The sequence below is a fragment of the Pogona vitticeps genome, chromosome 3, assembly GCF_051106095.1.
Source record: "Pogona vitticeps strain Pit_001003342236 chromosome 3, PviZW2.1, whole genome shotgun sequence".
NCBI lineage: Eukaryota > Metazoa > Chordata > Lepidosauria > Squamata > Agamidae > Pogona > Pogona vitticeps.
The window spans coordinates 32,844,963-32,866,601 of record NC_135785.1 but is presented as its reverse complement, the minus strand read 5'-3'; the positions used below and the strand labels follow the sequence as shown (position 1 = coordinate 32,866,601).

General features: G+C 43.3%; 1 protein-coding gene across 1 annotated transcript in view; it reads right to left on the bottom strand.

Moving 5' to 3' along the window:
* The window catches only part of GK5 (glycerol kinase 5), a 48,944-nt gene that overhangs the window by 22,639 nt on the left and 4,666 nt on the right, over nucleotides 1-21,639 (bottom strand). Inside the window, exons 2-6 of the mRNA XM_072996027.2 lie at nucleotides 11,364-11,457; nucleotides 7,110-7,185; nucleotides 5,076-5,169; nucleotides 3,672-3,803; nucleotides 2,561-2,636 (exon numbers count right to left, since the gene is read on the bottom strand). Coding sequence (XP_072852128.2) covers nucleotides 2,561-2,636; nucleotides 3,672-3,803; nucleotides 5,076-5,169; nucleotides 7,110-7,185; nucleotides 11,364-11,457 — 472 coding nt within the window. The remainder of the gene's footprint in view (nucleotides 1-2,560; nucleotides 2,637-3,671; nucleotides 3,804-5,075; nucleotides 5,170-7,109; nucleotides 7,186-11,363; nucleotides 11,458-21,639) is intronic.

The window sequence follows — 21,639 nt, the reverse complement described above, 5'->3', positions numbered from 1 at the left end:
AAGGAGACAATCTTTGGGCACCTTTGCCCTGCTTTACACATAAGGATGCAGGATCTATTCAAACACAGGCTTAGTTAGTGGACTGTAGCAGACGGCACCACCTACTAAAGAACCCTTTTTTCTAAGCAGCACAACCCAGGTCGTAGCAATATTATTTAGACAGATCATCCCTTTGATCAAAACTTGGGCCCTGTCTGCTCCAGCAAGTGAAGAAGAATTGAATAAACAAGGAAAAGGCAAAAAACCAATCTATTCCAATGTCCTTATTGAATATGTAGTTTGAGGGCCAGGTTCTCCCCCCCCCCCCGCACATCTCATTCATTCAATGCAGATGCCTCACACTAACATGGAAATGTTGCAATAGTACATTATCATAGGTCACAAGGACACAAGAGGGAGAGCTGAGAATAATTTCCAAAGGAACTCCAATATTTCTCCAGCTAACTAAACAGAATACACATTTTTTGCAATAACTCCCAATTCTCTGCTTTGTCGTATCATCAGGATAGTGAAGAGTTCTTAGGAGAATAAAACAGAGAAGAAAATGGATCTGGGAAAATACCCACTAGGAACAGGACCTATATCCCTGCAGCAGAGTGGTACAAGAAGCTGACTTTTGCTACTAGATTAAGAATAAAAGAGAGGTAGCAGTGCTGTTCCCCGTCCACAGCATCTGAAAAGTCACTTCCACAAAACCCAGTCTTCCTCTTTGGGGGCTGAAATCGACCAGCCCCAATAAGGTGTGGTGAAGCCTCCCAACAAAATAAACCAAGAAAATTTATTTATTTATTTATTTATTTATTTATTTATTTATTTATTTATTTATTTATTTATTTATTTATTTATTTATTTATTTATTTTATATCCCACCTATCTGGTCGGTTAAGACCACTCTAGGCGGCTAACAACATAAAATAGTATAAAATTTTTTAAATAGAAGAAACCTTAGGAGAGGGAGGAAACAGTAGGAAAGGGAGAGGAGAGGGCCATTGGATAACATAGAAAGAAGACAAGCCCTTGCCTGAGAGGAATCCAGGGCTGAGTTCAACACAAGGATGACTGAAGAATCCTTGAAGAGGAAGGAAGACTTTTTTGTGATGCTTCCTTCCTTCTTTCTTCCAGTATGCCTGAGAGAGCAGGGTCAACATGCAAGGTAGGAGGAGTTTGTTGTGTTGGCAGAAGCAAAACAGAGCCAAAGAGGAAGTAGAAGCTACCTCCTACTCCAACCCACAGGTCAGATGGTTCCTTGAAATATTCTGCCTCCTTGTGGATAGAGCAGAGAATACCTTGTGGGCCCAGTGGGAGAACACTGGATGACATCCAGTTAAAAAAGAAGGAAGACTCAAGAAAATTGGTGGTAGGACAGAAAAGGGAATGTGATATTAGTCAGGCTTTCTTCAGGTAAGGATTGGTGCTACTTTAGCATAGAAGCTTTTGTTTTGTTATTTTGCAGAATAACAAAACCTAAGTTATATAGAACGTATATTGGTTTAGAGCCAAATGTCACAGAAGTGGAAAGATGCTAATGAGAAAACAAAACAAAATCTCTACATAATTGTTTTTGCTCTCCTCCCATGATTCGCACCCACTGAAAAAGACTCTCTGCTAGACAAGTAACCTTCTCAAAGTATACTTTTTTAGCCTCTAAACATATTAAGAAAACACACACAAAAATTTGTAAATGCTCATTTAGCCAAATTAGTTTGAATCTATGGAGGAATCTATGTTGCTGGCTTTTGAAAATGAAGCTGCTGTACTGCTACGTGATTGTTGCTCTGTGTGTGTGTGTGTGTGTGTGTGTGTGTGTGTGTGTGTGTGTGTGTGTGTGTGTGTGTGTGATCTCTCTATATTTATAGTTCTTTCAGTTGTTTACATCTCCCCCAATTTGTAAACAATTTCTTTTCTAGTGGCCATGAGATCCATGAAAATATTTTTAATGGATACAGTATCTTAATTGTTGTTGCACGTACTGTAACACAAGAGTTTTGTAACTTAATATCTCGCACACTCCCACAATAACAATAAGATTGTTCTCATGTTCTCATGACTGAAAGGTTTGCAGAGCCTGAAGTAACAAAGGGCTGCAGCATAAAAGTTTTATGCTAAAAAAATTTCTTGGACCTCAAGATCTGGAATCCCAGAATCCTGCAAAATATTGTAATTATAGAGAGCTGCAAACACTCTATATCCAAAAATTGTAACGTAAACATGTTCAGCTGTTGGAATGTTATGGCACAGTGACACTGATCAGCAGGAGAGCTAGCAAATTGTTTTGCAATGATTATAGCAGCACACTTTCTATAGTAAACTATTTTCAAGCCTCAAATTAAAAACACTTTTATTTTCAGGGCTACCTTTCCATACCCCTTGATTTTTAAAATATTCTATATACAACAATATTTTAAACTTAGACAGTGAGGAATATACCTCAAAGCTGACTCTTCTTCCAATACATAATAAATAATAACAAATATACCTTACAATTGCTTATTACCTCAACTTATAAAGACTTTCCAATATGACTAAATTTGTACTATTTTTCTGTATAATTTCTTCTTACCTTTGGTGAGTTTATATAGAAGCCACGTGTCAACTGTTCCAAAACAACAATTATCATCTCTAATAGCTTGCTCTACCTAAGAAGAAACACACACAGGCATATTTCTTTATTAATAAAAACAATACAAACTATAACACAGGCTGGATAACATGTTACTTCATGCAATACCAAAATCAGATACTTGAACCAAGTCAGGGGCTTCCAGATATTCTCCTATTGTGAATCAAAATATATTGCATACTCATGCAAAAAAAAAAAAAAAATCAGATCTTCTTGGGATCAGTGCGAATACTGTCCAGTCAACAAAATAAATATTAAAAGGAACAATGAGAAACATGATATATGGAGCTGGACAAGCTCCCACCGAGTTACTCCTTTGCTTGCATTTCTAGACAATATATAGATGACTTTACGGATAATTAATGATACAGTCCTGCCTTCCCCAGGATGCCAATGTACAAGGTACAAATACAAAACATGACGTTCAGCTCATCAGGATTTGGCAACTGGATCAAACAAATTGCAAACTCATATCATAATGCAATACACTATAAAATCCATGTGAGAAATACGTATGACATCAATGATTCCCAAAGCTTTTGGCACCATGTTCACTTTTTGACTTTTGAGAAACTCTCATGCTTATCACCTTTCACATCATCCGACTCCATTTTAACAACAAAAAAAGCCAATTTATAATTTAAAATAAAAAATAAAGAATACAATTTAATAAAACATTATTTTAAATTAGAAATAATGTTTCCTTCAGAAATCTTAAATCTCTGTAATATCTATTACAGGAATTTGTTGAAGTTGTTATTCCTCAACCCCCCCCTTTTAATTTCAGTTTTGCATTCCTACTGAATTTTCTTTGCTCTACCCACACCTCCAAGTTCAGAAACCAATCCATTACACTTTTATTCTTATTATCCTGAAAGAGTATTATTTGCCAGAATTCCAAATAATTCAATACAAGAATAAATACATAGAGATTAAGACTAGCCTTCCCTCACTTACACTGCAAAAACTATCAGAATCTTAATGAGATGTGCTGTGCTGTGAAGGACAGAAACTTGCCAAGCAATACAAGTAATATTAAGAGAAGCCTTACCTCACTTATATGTTGCAAAACCCAAGCCAGTCTTAAAGAGATGTGCTGTGTTGTAAATGTCAGATGACTTACTAACAAAAACAGGTCAATCCGAGTGAAAAAGTGGAGCAGCGAAGAAAGGCCACGCACTGCCTGTTTCAAAACAAGATTTGCGGATCAATATTTGGACTCTCTCATGCACAGTATCACTTCTTGTTTTTAAGACTACCACACATACTCTGACCTACATGAACAGAACAATTCATCTGCTAGAAAATGTGCATGAAATTTCCAAATTGGGTTGACTATCAGATTAGGTGTGCTATACTTTACCCCAAAGAAAAATATTCACCCCTATGGCACTCCGAATTTATTGAAAAATGTGACAATAACCTCCGTCAATTTGTGCATGGGACAGCAGAAGGAATGAGGCAACTATTTTCAAAGAAGGTTCTGGAACAAAAAATCAACGGAAGCATCCAATTGTCTCCATCATGGTAGTCCCAAGGATGCTCTGCTGTTCAGGAAACTGGTTGGCCCACTTTCATACAGCCCAGTAAGAAGCAAACTTGGTTAGACATGTTTCTCGTGCAGATATAAGATCCGCATCTTTAAGCCACAAAAGAGGGGAGAAAATTATGTCGCTGAATAAACTGCTTGACTTCACAGTATATATAGTGGTGCCTCGCTTAGCGAGCACTCCGTTTAGCGATGTTCCCTATGAGGGAATTTCGCTTTGCGATGATCGGTTCCCTACTTCGGGAACCAATCGTCGCAAAGCGACCATTTTCGCACAGCTGATCGGCGGTTTCAAAATGGCCACCGGGTAAACAAAATGGCCGCCCGTTGTTTTCTGGGACAATCAGTCCAAGGTTTGTTGTTTAGTCATTAAGTCGTGTCCGACTCTTTGTGACCCCATGGACCAGAACATGCCAGGCCCACTTGTATTCCACTGCCTCCCGGAGTTTGGTCAAATAACCAGTCCAAGGTTACATTGTAAATTTTATGGCTCAGTGGGGAGTAGAATCTTTGCCTTCCAAGTTCTAGTCCAGTACTCTTACCCCTTATACCACACTGATCTGAGAGTACTCCATTTTGCAGAATATTCTCCAGAAGTATTAAAAAATGCAACCTGCAGCCAGAAGTTCACAATCTATTAAGTCTGCACATGCAGATTCTGGTTCACTCTGCTGCATGTGCAGTCCATGGTCTGAAAAGTTCATTCACTGAAAGTTTAATTATTTATTGAAGATCTCTGAATGTGTGCTTGGCATCAGCTGTACCAGTAAAGTCTTGGGCAAAGTATACCATCGTACTCTTTTAGAATATGACTATGAATATTAATTTTCTTCTGGTGGTTTGAAGCAATACTATATTCATATCCACTTCTTCTAATTGTTAGCAAATACAAGAGTACTACCTCACCTTCATTAAAAGAGATCTGTTCCAAGATTTTGTAAGTTCACCAGCTCTCACATCTTGCCAACTGATGAAGTTATGGAAAGGTTTTCCGGTTTTCCTGAAAAACAAGAAAGAGCGCTAAGTTTACAATGTGTACAGTACAACCAATGAATTGATGAGTAAACCAGAACATTATACTTCTCTCCATATTACTGTAGGGTGGCACAATAGCATGGATGAATCACAAACTGGAATTAAGATTGCCAGAAGAAATATCAACAACCTCATATATCCAGATGATACCACTCTGATGACAGAAAGTGAAGAGGAATTAAAGAACCTCTTAATGAGGGTAAAGAGGAGAGTGCAAAAAAAAAAAAACAGTCTGAAGCTCAACATAAAAAAACCCCCAAGATCATGGCCACTGATTGCATCACCTCATGGCAAATAGAAGGGGAAGATATGGACGCAGTGACAGATTTTACTTTCTTGGGCTCCATGATCACTGCAGATGATGACAGCAGCCACGAAATTAAAAGACGCCTGCTTCTTGGGAGGAAAGTGATGGCAAACCTCAACAGCATCTTAAAAAGCAAAGACATCACCTTGCCGAGAAAGGTCCACATAGTCAAAGCTATGGTTTTTCCAGTAGCAATGCATGGAAGTGAGAGCTGGACCATAAATTCTTACTGTCGAAGAATTAATGCTTTTGAATTGTGGTTCTAGAGGAGACTCTTGAGAGTCCCCTGGACTGCTAAGAGAACAAACCTATCAATTTTGAAGGAAATGAACCCTGAGTGCTCACTGGAAGGACAGATCCTATTATGTGAACATAAAAAACTGAGGTTACCCATGCAAATTCAAGCAGTGGGTAATCAGAAAAGAGTAGAAAGAGTGGATGCTGTACTTTTTATTTCAAAGCAAGGCTTTTGATCTAACAGCAGCGTAGAATGCCACATTATTCAGAAACAAAATAGACTAGATTAACATGAAACTTCAGTCACCACAATAATTATGGACTGTGACAGATATGATTTGGAATAAGCAGGAGATTCTCTTATATACCACCTGAACATCTGTATACCATATTCTACCCTGTTTCCTTGAAAATAAGCACTAACTTGAAAATAAGCCCTAGGATGATTTTTCAGGATGCTCATAAGCCCAACCCCAAAATAAGCCCCAGTTAAGTGACATCCCACCCTCCAGCATTGTGCAGCAACCAGAAGACATGACTGTATTTGAATAAATGTAGATTGTTGTACATGGGGGAAAAAATCATCCTCTGAAAATAAGCCCTAATGCATTTTTTCGGAAAAAATAATATAAGACCCTGTCTTGTTTTCGGGAAAACACAGTATATACTATCAGGATTTGCTTATGTTCTTAGGTATATTCCAGGTAAGTGAGGATGTGCATTTCAAAACTATTCTTAGAAGATATATCCTTTACAAGTGAGGTTTTCTTGCCTCTGAATTCTACAGGTGTGCATCCACAAATACTTATTACAACTGCATTTTATAATGCATGCTACAGTTGTAAATTGCATTTTATTTTATTTTAAACAAAATATGGAATATTTATATACCCTGCAGAGTAAGCGGAATTCCAAACAAAAACCAAGAAGTATAATTTGATTTCCTGAAATTAAAGGACATACATTTGTGTAATGCCATTAATTGCAAATAGCTGTCAATTTTAATTGCAATGTTTCAGGCAATTTTATATATTTTTTAATTGTATTTTAATTGTTACATATCTTTATTGTATTTTAAATGCTGTATGCCGCCCAGAGACCTTTGGGTAGTGTGGGCGGCGTATAAATTAAATAAATAAATAAATAAATAATTTGAAATGTGTGTAAGTGACATGACTCCTTTTGTGGGTACAGTTATATTTAATTAGTGCTACAAATAGTCCATTGCTGGTCAACGGATTTTGTTAGCCAATTGAACAAAATCTTTGGAACAAATCGTCCTTCTAATTTATTTCATAGTATCTATATTTAAAACAAACACAAGACCTCAATCAGTTATATCCAGTTCACATGCTACATACTTGTTCCATGTAATGAAAGTTGATCGTTGTGTTGAAAGTCCAAGAGCAGAAATTTGATTCATCTGAATTCCTGCAACTAAAAGAAACATTTAAACACTGAACAATTGAACATTTGTTATGATTCAGAGAAGCTGCATTGCATTCGGGAGTCATGTGCCAAGCCCTTTAGAGTTTGACTTGCTTCTTTAGCAGTATGAGATATATTTGAGCAATAAGGTGTAGGAACAGAATGGATTAAAAAAACTATGTAAAAATTAAGGCCCATAGATACCATGAGTTATCAGTAAGAGCTGAGGTATTAAACTTTAAAGTACAATTCAGAATACAATAAAATTCCAACACATTAAAGGAATTTAATGTAAGATGCTTGACCTTTGCTATCTACAACAGAGTATTCCTTTACCAGGGAAGCAGTATTTCAGTATGCCTCCTTTTTCAATCTTCCTAACCACAACCATTTTAGAAGATGAATTTTGTAAGAATACCCCCCTAATGTAGCAGGCAGTCCTGCGTAATGCTCTACTACTACACACTACTAGGGCAAATTCATAAAACAAAGGAAAACTGAACACGCACAGTTAATATTTTTATCAGTCATATGGCACATATCTGCTTGATCCCAAGGTTGTAATCTCCACACACTTTGAGAATATGCCCTGTTGAATTTTGTTCTGCTGCACTGTTCCGGATATTTTGGAACATACGGTAGAACCACTGTATTTGCGAGGGATCCATTCCACAATCTACTGTGAATGCCTGAAAATAAAGGTACAGTAGTAGCAAACCCTATATACAACATACAAGGAAGTGAGACAAAGGCCTGCTCCCTTGTATGTTGTATATAGTAAACTGCAGATAACTGAAACCATGGATGAAATATCTTTTTCATTCAAAACTACAGTATATCCTTTTTACCCTGGACTTCGAAAGGATAAAAAATATCCACTGAAATTTTGTTACCACTCCATACTCATTTCGACTCCAGTTATTCATAAACAAAATCTTAACCATTCCATATTAATTCTTATTCCATGTATTCACAGAGAAAAAGAAATTAAAAATAACAGAACAGAAAGAAGAGAAAGAATGTGGAATTAGCTGCCTAGAGGCAAATCGCCCAGGAAAACAACAATCATCTAAAACTGAAGGAATTAGATTGAATCAACAGTGGAGTCAAAACTTGGTGATAAAAATCAAAATTGAGAAGGCCTTAAGATAAATAATGCAAGAATATGCAAGAAAAACTTGAAAATGCACATGCGGCTCAAATATGATGATGATCTGATGATCTTATGCTAATGCTTTCTTGATTTAAAAATATGGCGTGGAATTACAAAGAAATACAAAGGTGTTTGAAATGTGGATTTATTTCAGGATGTTAAGAAATTGAGAAAAAAAAGTGTGCTGCTGGCCACGAGCCTCTAAGAACAACAACAACAACAAAAGACAACATACTTCCCTCCCTCTTCTAGTAGCAAGACAGAGTCATGTTTTTGAAACACAACACTCTCACATAAAATCATAAGAAAATCACATGTGGAACATATCAAAGACCCTCAAAGAAAGGTCTGGAAAAAAATCAGTCAAGGTACTCATTCAGAGAATGAGATGTGCTCTTTTTTTAAAAAAGGAAAGCAATAAAAAGATGTCCAACGTCCAAAGAAAAGCCCAGAAAAAACCATGAATTAAACATGGTGGAACCTCTACTGACAAACATCCCTACCTATGAACATTTCAACTTACAAACAGCTCCGTTCGCAAAGTTTTGCTTCTACTTGCGAACAGAGCTTCTACTTATGAATAGAAAAAAACCATGGAGAAGGTGGGAAATTTGAACTTTCAGTTAGCCGTTGGCCAGCAAAGAGGCTGCTTGTCTGATACCTCACTCGCCCTAGCGGTAAGATAGCGTGGATACGGAAAGAGACTTCAGACTGCCTGGTACTGTACTGTATGGACTATACTGTATTTTTTTGGCTTTTTTAAATTTTTGGTTTTTTTACTTTCTTTTATAAAACAGAAAGACTGCCTGTTCTGGGTGAGTACACTGTATTTACTGTACAGAATTTTTTGCAGCTTGGGGGGTAGGGCTAGGTTTCTGTGCTCTGATGGGTCTTGCAGTGTAGATTTTAATTTTAAAATGTGTGTGGCTCTAAAGTCTGTTTTAAAATCAGAAAATATTCTGTGAGGGGCTGTGGTGGTTGTAGGTGCAGCCAGTCAGGCTTTAAAATAGAGTTTAGACTCAAGTCTCTACCCCCCCCCACTCTCTTTTTGTGATGAGGAGTTCTGTGCTGGAATAATGCTTGCTGAATTCTGTGGCTTTTTAAAAGGTGTTCTGTTTAGCAGGTGTTCCCTCTCTCCCTCCCTCCTTTCCTGCCCTTTTTTAAGCTAAAAGGTGCTTGATTTTCTTTAAAAGGTGCTTGTTTTTAAAGGTGTTCTGTTTAGAAGGTGTTCCCTCCCCCCTCCTTTTCTGCCCTTTTTTAAACCTAAGTTCATTTTAGGTCAAAAGAAGAAAAATTATCCCCCTAATGGTAGAGTATGGATTAACTGGCTTTGCATTAGTTCCTATGGGAACTAATACCTCTACATAAGAACCAAAAACAGCCAAAACGGATTAATCAGTTTTCAATTGGGAAATTTTGCTTCTGCTTACCAATGTTTCAACTAACGAACATTTTCTGGGATGGATTAAGCTCATAAGTAGAGGTTCCACAGTACTAACAAACAGCATTGTGATTGACTAGCACCTTCCAGTCTTACACAGCCTTTCACTCCACTCCTAACAGAAACTGATTATAAAGGCTAGCAAGCCAAAGCAGAAAAGTCATCCCTATCTCCTAAATTGCATGGCATATAACTGCAGTCTTTTCAGAATCAATGAGCACAGATTTCAAATAAAGAGAAAGAAAGGAATGGGATAAAAAAAAACAGCAATGTTGAGTTCAAATCCCACTGAACATAATGGGACATATTTATTTCTAAAACTGGGTGAGCAAGGCTAGCCAAAGACATTGTGCTTCCTGAAACAAAGAGTAAGATCATGTCACTTCACATGTCATGTACAAAAGCAAAATGTACTGGTAACTGAATTTAACTACAATACTGAAAGTGGAATAGTGTCTTCAGGGTAGTGGAAAATAGCAGAACCAGCTGCATGGCTCGCAACTGGACTTAATGAGGTCTAGCTCCTGGGGCCAGACTGTCCACTCACATGTCCAGCCTCAGTCTGCCTTCCAGTTGCTCCAGAGTGCCACTTTTTTTCGCTCATATAGCTAACTACAGACGGCGAGAGGGGGACGAGTCTCCCTGCACACCTGCCAAGTAGCTAGGTGACCAGAAAGCGAGCGCCGCTCTGGGAGTGACTGGAAGGCTGATCAAGGCTGCTGCCAGACATGTGAGTGGACAGGCCGGCCCCATGGGCCAGCCCCTCATTATGTCCAGCTGTGAGGAGGTATAGAAATACGAATATCCCCACCTCTACTCACAACTAGCTTCTCTAAAATGCTGCCACTTCTTAGTATCTGCTGCCTGAAGTGACCGCCTCACTCTGTCTGACGGCAGGACCTGTTCACAGCTGGACACCTACACCCGCACCCTGTAACTCTAAGAGTGGGTATAGTTTATAAAATATAGATGTGCAGGATGTCATACCTTGTACAGTTCTGCCCCGCTTAACGATTACCCCACATTACGACGAATCTGCTTAATGACGATGTTTTTGCGATCGCAATTGCGATCGCAAAACTATGTTTTAAATGGTTTTTTTTTGCTTCCCGATTATCAGTTCCCTGCTTCGGGAACCAATTCTTCGTTTAACGACGATCAAAACAGCTGATTGTCAGGTTTTCAAAATGGCCGCCGGGTGCTTAAAATGGCTCCCCACTGTGCTTATAGTATATAAAATTAAATTATACAGGTACTGAAAATGGCCGCCATATGGAGGATCTTTGCTGGACAGTGAGTTTTTAGCCCATTGGAACGCATTGAAGGGTTTTCAATGCGTTTCAATGAGCTTTTTAATTTCACTTTACGATGTTTTCGCTTAACAACGATTTTCCTGGAACAGATTATTGTTGTTAAGCGAGGCACCACTGTATGGTATCATATCTTAGTAAAGTTTAGTTTTATAGTTTTTAACATACTTACACTTTTCTTATACTACAAACTATTTTGTAAAGGATTTGATATAGATATGGAGATAAAATTAAATATTGTAACAATTAAGATTTGCAAGAGCCAAAGGATTGGCATGATTACCTTCAACTGCTTCTTTCACTACCTCAACAAACTGGGTCCACAGATTTTCGGGATCTAGTTCAGCCCAACCTGGCTGAGGGTGAAGGACTTCTACCTGTTAACAGAAAGCAGGATTATTAAGCACGTAGAGCCAAATCAAAATCACACATTTTAGTGTTGATAGAATTATCCCAAAAAGCCACTTCAAATGCTACAAAATGTACACACTATAGCTCTCTGGATATTTATTTTACGTGTTTATAATTCATATTTTCTACTTGAAAACTGCTTGAAGCAATAAACAGCAAGATAAACATTGCCATTAAAAAAAGTACTTAAACTGCCACATGGTGTTTAACTTGTACACTTAACTGACCACAACTTATCTCAAAATTATATGTTTATAACTGAAAAAAATGAAATGTGAATTTTGTTGCATTTTTCACAAGAGGGGAGGGGAATGGATTCATTTAGATGCATTTTAGTAATATTTATTTATTTATTTATTTATTTATTTATTTATTTATTTATTTATTTATTTATTTATTTATTTATTTATTTGATTGTTATCTCATTGAACATTCCAAGATGGCACCGGTGGCAGTTGGCCAGCACTTTTCTCCACCGCACCGGGTTCCCTCTTGGGCCCCTTTTACTATTTTTGGTTTTCTTCTCTTCCTTTTTTAACTTTTCCCCAGTCTGCCTTCCCTCTTCTCATTTTCTTTTTAGTCAGTTGCTGGATTGAGAGCGGGACCGCGGGGGCTACAGCTGGAGCTCAAACGCGGGGCTGGAGCTGAGGCTTGGCTGCGGAGCCCCAGCTGTTTGGCAGAGCATGGAGCTTGGAGGCTCGGGAGCCTTTTTCTCAGGAGGAGGTGGATGAGCGCTGGTGGGGAATGGGTTTCTTTGTGATCAAGCCCAGAGCGGAGACTGCCACCGAAGGGGAGAGGACTTGAGAGATCTGGAGGCTGCAGGCCCGGCGCCCCCCCTGTCCTGATGAGCTTGCCCGATTTGAGGCGGATTTGAGCCCCGAAAGTCTTGGCTGTTCGTGAGGTGGAACCGACCATCCCAGGCTCTGGTGGCAGGACGGCAGGGAAACATTTCTGGGTGGCCGTGGAGGAGAGAGAGCTGTCTACTGTGCATCTCGGCTGGGCGGTTGCCATCTTGGGTTCCCTAACAGCAGCCTTCCTCCTAGAACTGGACTGCTCGCCCTGCTGCTCTTGAAAGAGATGCCACACTTCCTTCTTAAGGAAGGGTAAAGAAAAGCCAGGGACTGAATATCTTTCTGCCTGACCTTTACTATTCCTGATGCTCCCTATGCTCAATTTTAAGACCTATGTGATGCAACCCGTGAATAACACCCTCACTCCACTGTTTTTACTGCTAATAACATCAACTTTAACAACTTTGAAAATAGCTCCAATAACATCAAGACCAGTAAAACTTAAAAGGACGAGATTAAGAGGTGGAGGAGGACAGACTTGGACTATATGTGTGTGGGGGGGGTAACTTGTTGTTTCTTAATTTAATTTTATATATGGGGCTCTTGTATTGAGATTTTAATTATAATACTATATAATATTGTATTTGTTTTGTATTTGTATTTGTCCTGCACTTTTCTTTAAGTTGTGGTATTATTTAGGGTTCTGTTCTTTACTTTCTTTTCTTTTCTATTGATATGGAATGGAACACCTGTTTGCCCAGCGAGGGGCCTTTTAACATCCCAGTGATCACGGGTAGAGGGAGATATGGCGTTGGCGCAGTCCCTACTCGTGTCAGAAGAACAACGAACAGATGTTTGAAGGCTGTCTGTTGTTCTCAGATTGTGACCAACCCTCAGTATCAAGTTAGCCAGCCCAGCCAGCCCTCCACTCTAACTCTGGTACTGTTGAACGCCAGGTCTATAGCCAACAAGCCCCAGGTGATTCACGATCTTATTCTGGAGGAGAATGCAGACCTGGCATGCATAACCGAGACGTGGATCAGCTGGGAGGGGGGTCCTCCCCTGGCTCTTGTCTGTCCGTCCGGTTATGCTGTCCAACACCAGCGTAGACTGGAGGGGCGGGGGGGAGTAGCCACTGTTTATAAATCCAGCTTGGAGGTTACTAGGCGCTCCTCGGTGGAAAAGCTGGGTCTATAGGCACTCCATGTGTCGATTGGGGCCAGGGATGGTATTGGGATTTTGCTGGGTTATCGCGCTCCCCGCGATCCAGCCACTTCCCTTCCGGAGTTGACTGACTTTGTCTCCGCAGCACTATTGGGATCCCTGAGGCTTTTGGTCTTGGGTGATTTCAACGTGCACATGGGGGCAGAGGCATCTGGGACAGCTCTTGAGTTCTTGGAAACCATGGCTTCCTTGAACATGTCACAACATGTCAACGGCCCCACCCACGTGGGTGGTCACACACTGGACCTGGTCTTTTCCTCCAGTTGGAGCGAGTGTGATCTGGTGGTGACGGACCTCATGTCAGTCCCCTTGTCATGGTCAGATCACCACCAAATAAAATGTAACTTCACAGTGGCTCTCCCCCCTCGCAGGGAGCAGGGACCATTTCTATGGTCCACCCTCGAAGACTACTGGATCCGGTTGGATTTCAGGACATCATGAGAGGGCTGACGGCTGATGTGGCTAGCGCTCCTGTCGATGCTCTGGTTGACAACTGGTCTGCCACTGCCACCAGGGCCATAGACACGATCGCGCCTAAACGCCCTCTCTGTTCGTAGAGCTCGGCCAGCAACCTGGTTTAACCAGGAGCTTCGAGTGATGAAGCGAATAAGGAGAAGGCTAGAGCGTAGATGGAGGAAGAACCCGACAGACTGTAACTGGATAGCTGTTAAGGTCGCAACTAACCTTTACCTGAATAAGATAAAGGCTGCATGTCGATCATTCTTCGCTAACCGGATAAGCGAAGCGTCCAACTAGCAGGCGGAATTATTCCATATAGTGTGCGACCTATCCGGAACTGGTTCAGATGATAGGCCTCCCCCTAGTTTCTCACCTGACCAGTTTGCAGCCTTTTTAAAAGTCTAAAGTGGAGGCCATCCGCCGGGAGCTCTCTCCTTTTTTAAATACAATGAGTCAAACAGAGATATCCAGCGCTCCGTCTTGCCCTGTGATTTTCAACTCCTTTCACCCTGTGACGCCTGATTCTGTGGACAAGGTGCTTGATCACTGTCGAGCCACCACCTCCTCCCTTGACCCTTGCCCGGCCTGGCCGAAAACAACAGAATGGGCCACAGCAATAATAAACGGGTCTTTCCTTGAGGACAGGTTTCCATCTGCCCTCAAGGAGACACTCATTGGGCCCATTAGAAAGAAAATATGGCGGCGGATGAGACTGGCAATTATAGGCCCGTCGCCAATGTTCCTTTCGTGAGCAAAGTGGTCGAGAGGGTGGTCGCTAATCAGCTTCAGGCTCACTTGGATGAGACAGATGCCCTGGATCCATTCCAGTCGGGCTTCAGGCCACGCCACGGTACAGAGACGGCATTGGTCACCCTGTACGATGACCTGATGAGGGAGGCTGACAGGGGCAAAGTGTCTCTGTTGGTTCTCCTCGACATCTCGGCGGCCTTTGATACCGTCCACCATGGTATCCTCCTGGGGTAGGGTTGCCAGATGTCAGGCAAAAGGAGGACATGTCCTCCTTTTTAGTCTAATGTCCTCCATCCGGCAGGCAAAGATAAAATGTCGGGCTTTTGTATAATTTTGGATAGGAGGGGGAGAGCTGGAAGGACTCCCCCTTCCCTGTCTTACCCCGCCTCTCATTACCTGCCACTGGTGCCGGAGCGCAGCCCTCACCCCCCTCTCACTGTGGCAGCAGCTGCTTCGTTATCTGCCATGCCCGCCCAGACCATGTGGAGCCCAGAAAGGCAGTGTGAGCAGAGCGCCGCCCACCAAGCCATGCAGGAGCAAGCAGCACCCAAGTGCATCAATGGGAAGGCAAGCGCCTGGACTGTTTGTGTTCAAACTCCCTTTCAGGGACTCCAACTCCCACACTCCCCCAGCCTTGAACTTATGACCCTCGAGGGAGGGGAGGCTGCCTTGTTCGGTTTTGCCAGGCACTGCTTTCCCCCTCCCTGTGCCGGAACCTTGTTTGGGAGTCCAGATTAACAAGGTTGCCTCTGAACCTGTGCAGAGTGCGAGCAGCTGGGGGATCCTGCAGTTAGGCCAGGGTGGCTTCGGGTACAATTGGCTGTTTAAATAATGTTATTTTGGTATTTTGGAAAAAAAAGCCTCCATTGAATTCATTTTTATTTTTTAACATGAGTGTTTCTTGGTCTGTTCACTAAGAGACCTTTATTGGCAGCTATTGTAATAAAACTGTATTGACTGCGGGTTTAATCCAGAACAATTCAAATGAAACATTCAATATGTCCTCCTTTGTCCTCTTTTTCGGCTTTCTGTGTCCTCCTTTTGGTACCCATGTATCTGGCAACCCTATCCTGGGGAGACTCTCCGAGTTGGGAATAGGTGGCTTGGCGTTACCCTGGCTCCGTTCCTTCCTGGAGGACCGACCCCAGAGAGTACAACTTGGGGAGAATGTCTCAGTCCCGTGGAATCTCAATTGTGGGGTCCCACAGGGGTCAATTATCTCCCCAATGCTGTTTAACATCTATATGAGATCGCTGGGTAGGGTCATCAAGGGTGTGGAGCCTCGTGTCATCAGTATGCTGATGACACCCAGCTCTACATCTCCTTTTCACCAACTGCAGGTGATGCCATCCTGTCCCTCCAGCGCTGCCTGGGGGCCATACTGCAGTGGATGCAGGAAAATGGGCTGAGGACAAGACGGAAATTCTGAGGATGGATGCCCTTGGAGTTGGTGGCCTGGGTGGCTCTCTCACATTTGGGGGGGTGACCCTGGCTGCTAAGAATGGGGTTCGCAGCCTGGGGGTACACCTGGACCCAACGCTCACCGTGGAAACCCAGGTGGCGTCAGTAGTTCGCACCGCCTTTTTCCACCTTTGGTGGATTGCCCGGCTGCAACCCTACCTTGACATGCGCTCACTACCTTGGTACATGCACTCGTAATCTCTAGATTAGACCACTGTAACACGCTCTACGTGGGGCTGCCTTTGAGGCTGATGCGGAAACTTCAAGTGGTGCAGAATGTGGCGGCCAGACTCCTTACTGGAGTGAGAAAACACCAACATATTTCTCCTGTTCTGGCCTTGGTGCACTGGCTGCCCATCCGCTTCTGCATTGAATTCAAAGTTCTAATACTTACCTATAAGGCCCTAAACGGTTTAGGACCTCGATACTTGGCAGAGCGCCTGCTCCCACCAAGATCTACTTGGATCACCCGCACGAGTCAGGAGGTGAAGCTGAGGAGCCTGACGCCGACGGAGGCCCAGAGGGAAAAGACTCGAAGCCGGGCCTTCTCGGTGGTGGCTCCTCGCCTTTGGAACAACCTTCCTCTGGAGATTCGCGAGGCCCCTACGCTGGTTACTTTCAAATGTCAGCTGAAAACATGGATGTACATCCAGGCCTTCCCTCCTGTCAACTACTGATTTCTTTTGCTTTACTATTATTTATTTATTCCTGCACTATTTGTTATTGTTATATTGTTGATATTCTGTAAGACGCCCAGAGTGGTAGAATATACCAGATGGGCGGGATATAAATCAAACAAATAAATAAATAAATATAAAATAAATTATCCTACTGTTCTAGACGATGTCTACTCAGGGTGGCTCGCAATAAAATTATTTATAAAACAATTAATACCATGAATTAAATCAACAATGTTAGTATTGATCAAGATGGAAAATAGAACAAAAGACTAAGTACAGTGGTGCCTCGCTAGACGGCTGCCCCGTTAGACGATGAATCCGCATAACGATGACTTTTTGTGATCGCTATAGCGATCCGCAAAACAGTCCTTTCAATGGGCAATTTTCACTTGACGATGCTGCCCATGGCGCCCATACACCAAGTGGGGAGAGGGGGGAGCGGCGGCACCTCAATGATTTGGTCCGTGCTTCACTGGCCGAGCGCGGTTGGCGCTTATCTGGAGGCAGGGAAGGGCGCGGACTTTTGGCCAGTGAGCTTGCCGCCCGGGGCGCCCACACACCAAGTGGGCCAGGGGGAGAGCGGCGGCGGCACGCCAAGCATGGGCTGGCTGGTCTTGCTGCCGGCTGAGCGCGATCGGCGCTTATCTGGAGGCGGGGAAGGGCACGGACTGTTGGCCAGTGAGCTTGCCACCCGGGACGCCCATACACCAAGTGGGGTGGGGGAGAGCGGCGGCAGCGCGCCGAGCAGGGGTTGGCTGGTCTTGCCGCCGGCCGCACTTCAGAACCCCGGTGGTTGGGGATTCCTCCCCAGTATCGGTCTCCTGGCTGGGGATTGGGGAGGGAAACCCTCATTGTAGATGGCCCCTTACCTGGCTCACTGACGTGCAGAGGCAGGTCTGCCATGCTTCAGCCGCGCCAGGGCTAAAAAAAAAGCAGCTTGGGATTCCCCCTCAGCTAGGTTTCCCCATGGGTGGATTAGAAGGAAAGCCCTTCTGGGAGCTGCCTGTCTCCTTGCCTCCGCAGTGCAATGGGGCCACGTGGTTGAGAGGGGTTTTCAACCTTGGGGTCGTCAAGGGGAAATCTTTCCTGCTGCTTGGGCTCTCCTCTTCCCACAGCCCCAATTCGTTTACTTGGAAGGCAGAGAGCGTGGCTGGCTCCTGCTGTCTGATCCTTTCCGGGAGGCTGTGGGTAATTGAGAGATCCCCCTTTGTTTGGCTTGGACAAGCAGGACCACGTGGCTCCTTTAGAGTGCTTCATTCAGGGCGGAGTGGGGAAACCCCTTCCTGGTGGATTGCAGAGGACCATTTGCAAGAGGACGATTTTTACAGCTCACTCTGCGCTTCAAGTGTTCTCAAGACAGGATTTTACAGCTGATCGAGGCTTTGGAAAATGGCTTTCCTATGGGCAATTTTCGCTGGACGAGAACTATTTCCCCACATTGGAATGCACTGAACGGGTTTGCACTGAATGCACTGAACGGGTTTCAATGCATTCCAATGGGGAAATGCTTTTCCCTAGACAATGTTTTCGCAAGACAGTGATTTCAATGGAACGAATTAACATCGTCTAGCGAGGCACCACTGTAAAAGTAAGAGTCTGGTATTGACAGGAGGAAAGCCCTGCCTAAAGAGCCAAGTCTTTAAGTGGCTCTTAAAAACACCCAGCGAGGGTGCCAAGCAGATCTCTGATGGCAAGCTGTTCCAAAGCCGATGGGCCACTGCCGAGAAGGCCCAGTTTCTTGTTCTTTCTTTCCGGGCCTCTCTCGGCGTTAGGCCCCTCAGATGTCTTTCCTGGCTATAGCAAGTGACATGAGTAGATCTAGGTGGGAGAAGGCGTTCTGCTAGGTATCAATGTCCTAAACTGTTTAGGGCTTTATATGTCATCATTTACACTTTAAAATCAATGCGGAAATGAATGGCCAGTCAATGCAAGGTAGCCAGAGTGGGAGAGATATGCTGGCGTTTTCTCGTTCCACTAAGTAATTTGGCTGCCGCATTCTGCACCATTTGAAGCTTCCGCATCAATCTCAAAGGTAGCCCCATGTAGAGCGCATTACAGTGGTCTAATCTTGAGATTACAAGCGCGTGGACCAGAGTGGTGAGGGTCCTGCCATCAAGATAGGGACACAGCTGGGCAATCTGCCACAGATGGTAAAAGGCGGAGCGGACCACTGACACCACCTGGGTTTCCATGGTGAGTGCCGGATCCAGATGTACTCCCAAGCTGCGAGCCTCACTCTTTGTGGCAAGAGTCACACACACACCCCCTGAAGGAGAGGGAGTTTCCCAATGGAGGTCACCCACCCTCAGGCCCTCCATCTTGTCCAGGTTCAGCCTCAATCCATTTTCCTGCATCCATTGCAGTACAGCCTCCAGACAACGCTGAAGAGACAGAACAGCATCCACTGAAGTAGGTAGAAAGGAGATGTAGAGCTGTGTGTCATCAGCATGGCATGAGGCCCCACACCCCCTGATGACCTCACCTGGCGACCTCATATACGTAGATATCAAGCCCTGCAGAACCCCACAATTGTGACTGCACAGGGCCAAGACACTCTCCCTAAGCTGTACTCTCTGTGGGCAGTCCTCCAAGAAGGATCGGAGCCAGGCAAGCGCCAGGCCACCAATTCCCAGCTCGGAGAGCCTCCCCAGGATACCGTGGTCAACAGTATTGAAGGCGGCTGAGATATTGAGGACCAACAGGGACATTTTGCCCCTGTCAGCCTCCCTCAACAGGCCATGGCGCGGCTTGAAGCCCGAATGGAATGGATCCAGGACATTGGTTTCATCCAAAAGTCTGAAGCTGATCAGCCACCACCCTCTCTATCACTTTGCTGAGGGAGGAAATATTGGTGACGGGCCTATAATTGCGGTCAAGCGCTTTGTCCACCATATCGGGCATCACAGGCTGAAAGAATTCAAGCCTCACTGGGCAAGACGGACCGCTGGGCATCTCTGCTCGGTCCCCTGTATTTAAAAAAGAAGGAAGATCCCAGTGGAGGGCCTCCACTTTAGATTTTAAAAATGCTGCAAATTGGTCAGCTGAGATATTAGTATGAGACCCATCACCTAGACCAATTTCGGATAGATCGCAAACTATACGGAAGAGTTCTGCCTGCTGATTTGAAGCTTCACTTATCTGGTTAGTAAATTGTGATCGTCTAGCAGCCCGCACCTTGTCAAGGTAGTGGTTAGTCGCAATCCTGACAGCTTTCTTATCATAATCCGTCAGTTCCTGTCTCCAATTGCACTCTAGCTGTCACTTATTTCACTTCATAGTTCGCATCTCCTGGTTAAAGCAGGACCCTGGCCAAGCTCTGCGCCGGAGAGGGTGTTTAGGGGTGATTGTGCCTACAGTCCATCAACTAGAGCCTCGACAGGAGCGCCAGACAGATCAGCTGGAATCCCTCTCATGGTGTCCTGGAATCTTAATGGATCCAGTAGCCTTTGAGGGCGGACCATTAAAATAGGTCCATGCTCCCTGCAGGGAGGGAGAGCCACGGAGAGGTTGCATTTAATTAGGTGGTGATCTGACCATGACAAAAGAACTGACACGAGGTCAGTCATCATCAGACCACACTCACGCCGCTCAGTGGAGAACACCAGGTATAGCATATGACTGCCCACGTGTATCTAGTAAATCTATAAGCATTATCTCTCATTTGTATCAAAATATTTTCATACAATCATGAATCAAACAGGATTGCAGGGCAGCATATAATATAGACGATAAATACATTGAAACACTGACAGGCATGCTAAAAAAAATTAGAAAAAATATGATAGACAAAGAGACTGCATCAAGTAAAATATCTCTGAGCTAAAAAAAAAAATCTCTAAATGTGGTATCTGGAAGATCGTTAACTAGGTGTCAGGACTATATTTTAGGAAAATATTCCACAGCTGGGCTGCTACTCTCTGCTTTGGTTGAGGAAAGCAGTTGAAATTAGGTCTTTACAGAAGATATTAAATAAATAAACAATGAAGATTTTTCTATTTGCTGACTCTTAACAGAGCAGAGCAAAGGAATAAAACTGAGACAGGCACCAGGGAGTGAGACATGTGGGGAGTTCAGCAGGGAAGCTCCTAATGATAATTTCTTTTGGTTTCTGGATATAATTATATATTAGTGGACTTTCCCAGAAGCCTGCAAGGCAGGTATGACAAAGTAAAGGGCATCCATAGACAAAAAGAATAAATTAAAAAGGTAACAGGGATCATGAAGGGAAGAGACACTTTAGCGACGGTGGCCTGCAGGGTGTATGCAATGCTTATCTTTGTGCCTGAAAACAACACAGAGTATACATGTAGGAAGTACAAGCAGGCTCCACTGTTGAAGTGAAAGAACCGGAGCAGCGAGTAGCCAGGCTATTAAAAAAAAAAAAAAAAGGAAGAGTACATAGACAGAACTCTCAAGGAGCAGCAGCTAAGGGAGGCACTGGAGTAGGAAGAACAGCAAGACAAGCAGAAGGGGAGAATGCTGAAACGACAACAAACATAGTGGAGGAAACACCATGGAAGAGAGTCACAATTAGGAGCAAAAGAATGAGAAGACACTCTTCACCTGTGCAACTCCAAAACCATTTTCAGATTCTTGAAAAGAAGGCTTACAGACAGCATACAGAGAAAGACATACAGGAGACCCCACAGGAGGGCATGAGAGGCTGAAGCTCAACAAAGTAGTCACTGAACCCACACTCTACACTCAGAAGATCCATTGACCTGCCTGGTATGCTGTTTTCCTGGATGACTGATTAGGACTTTGAAAGAAGGAATGCCATCAC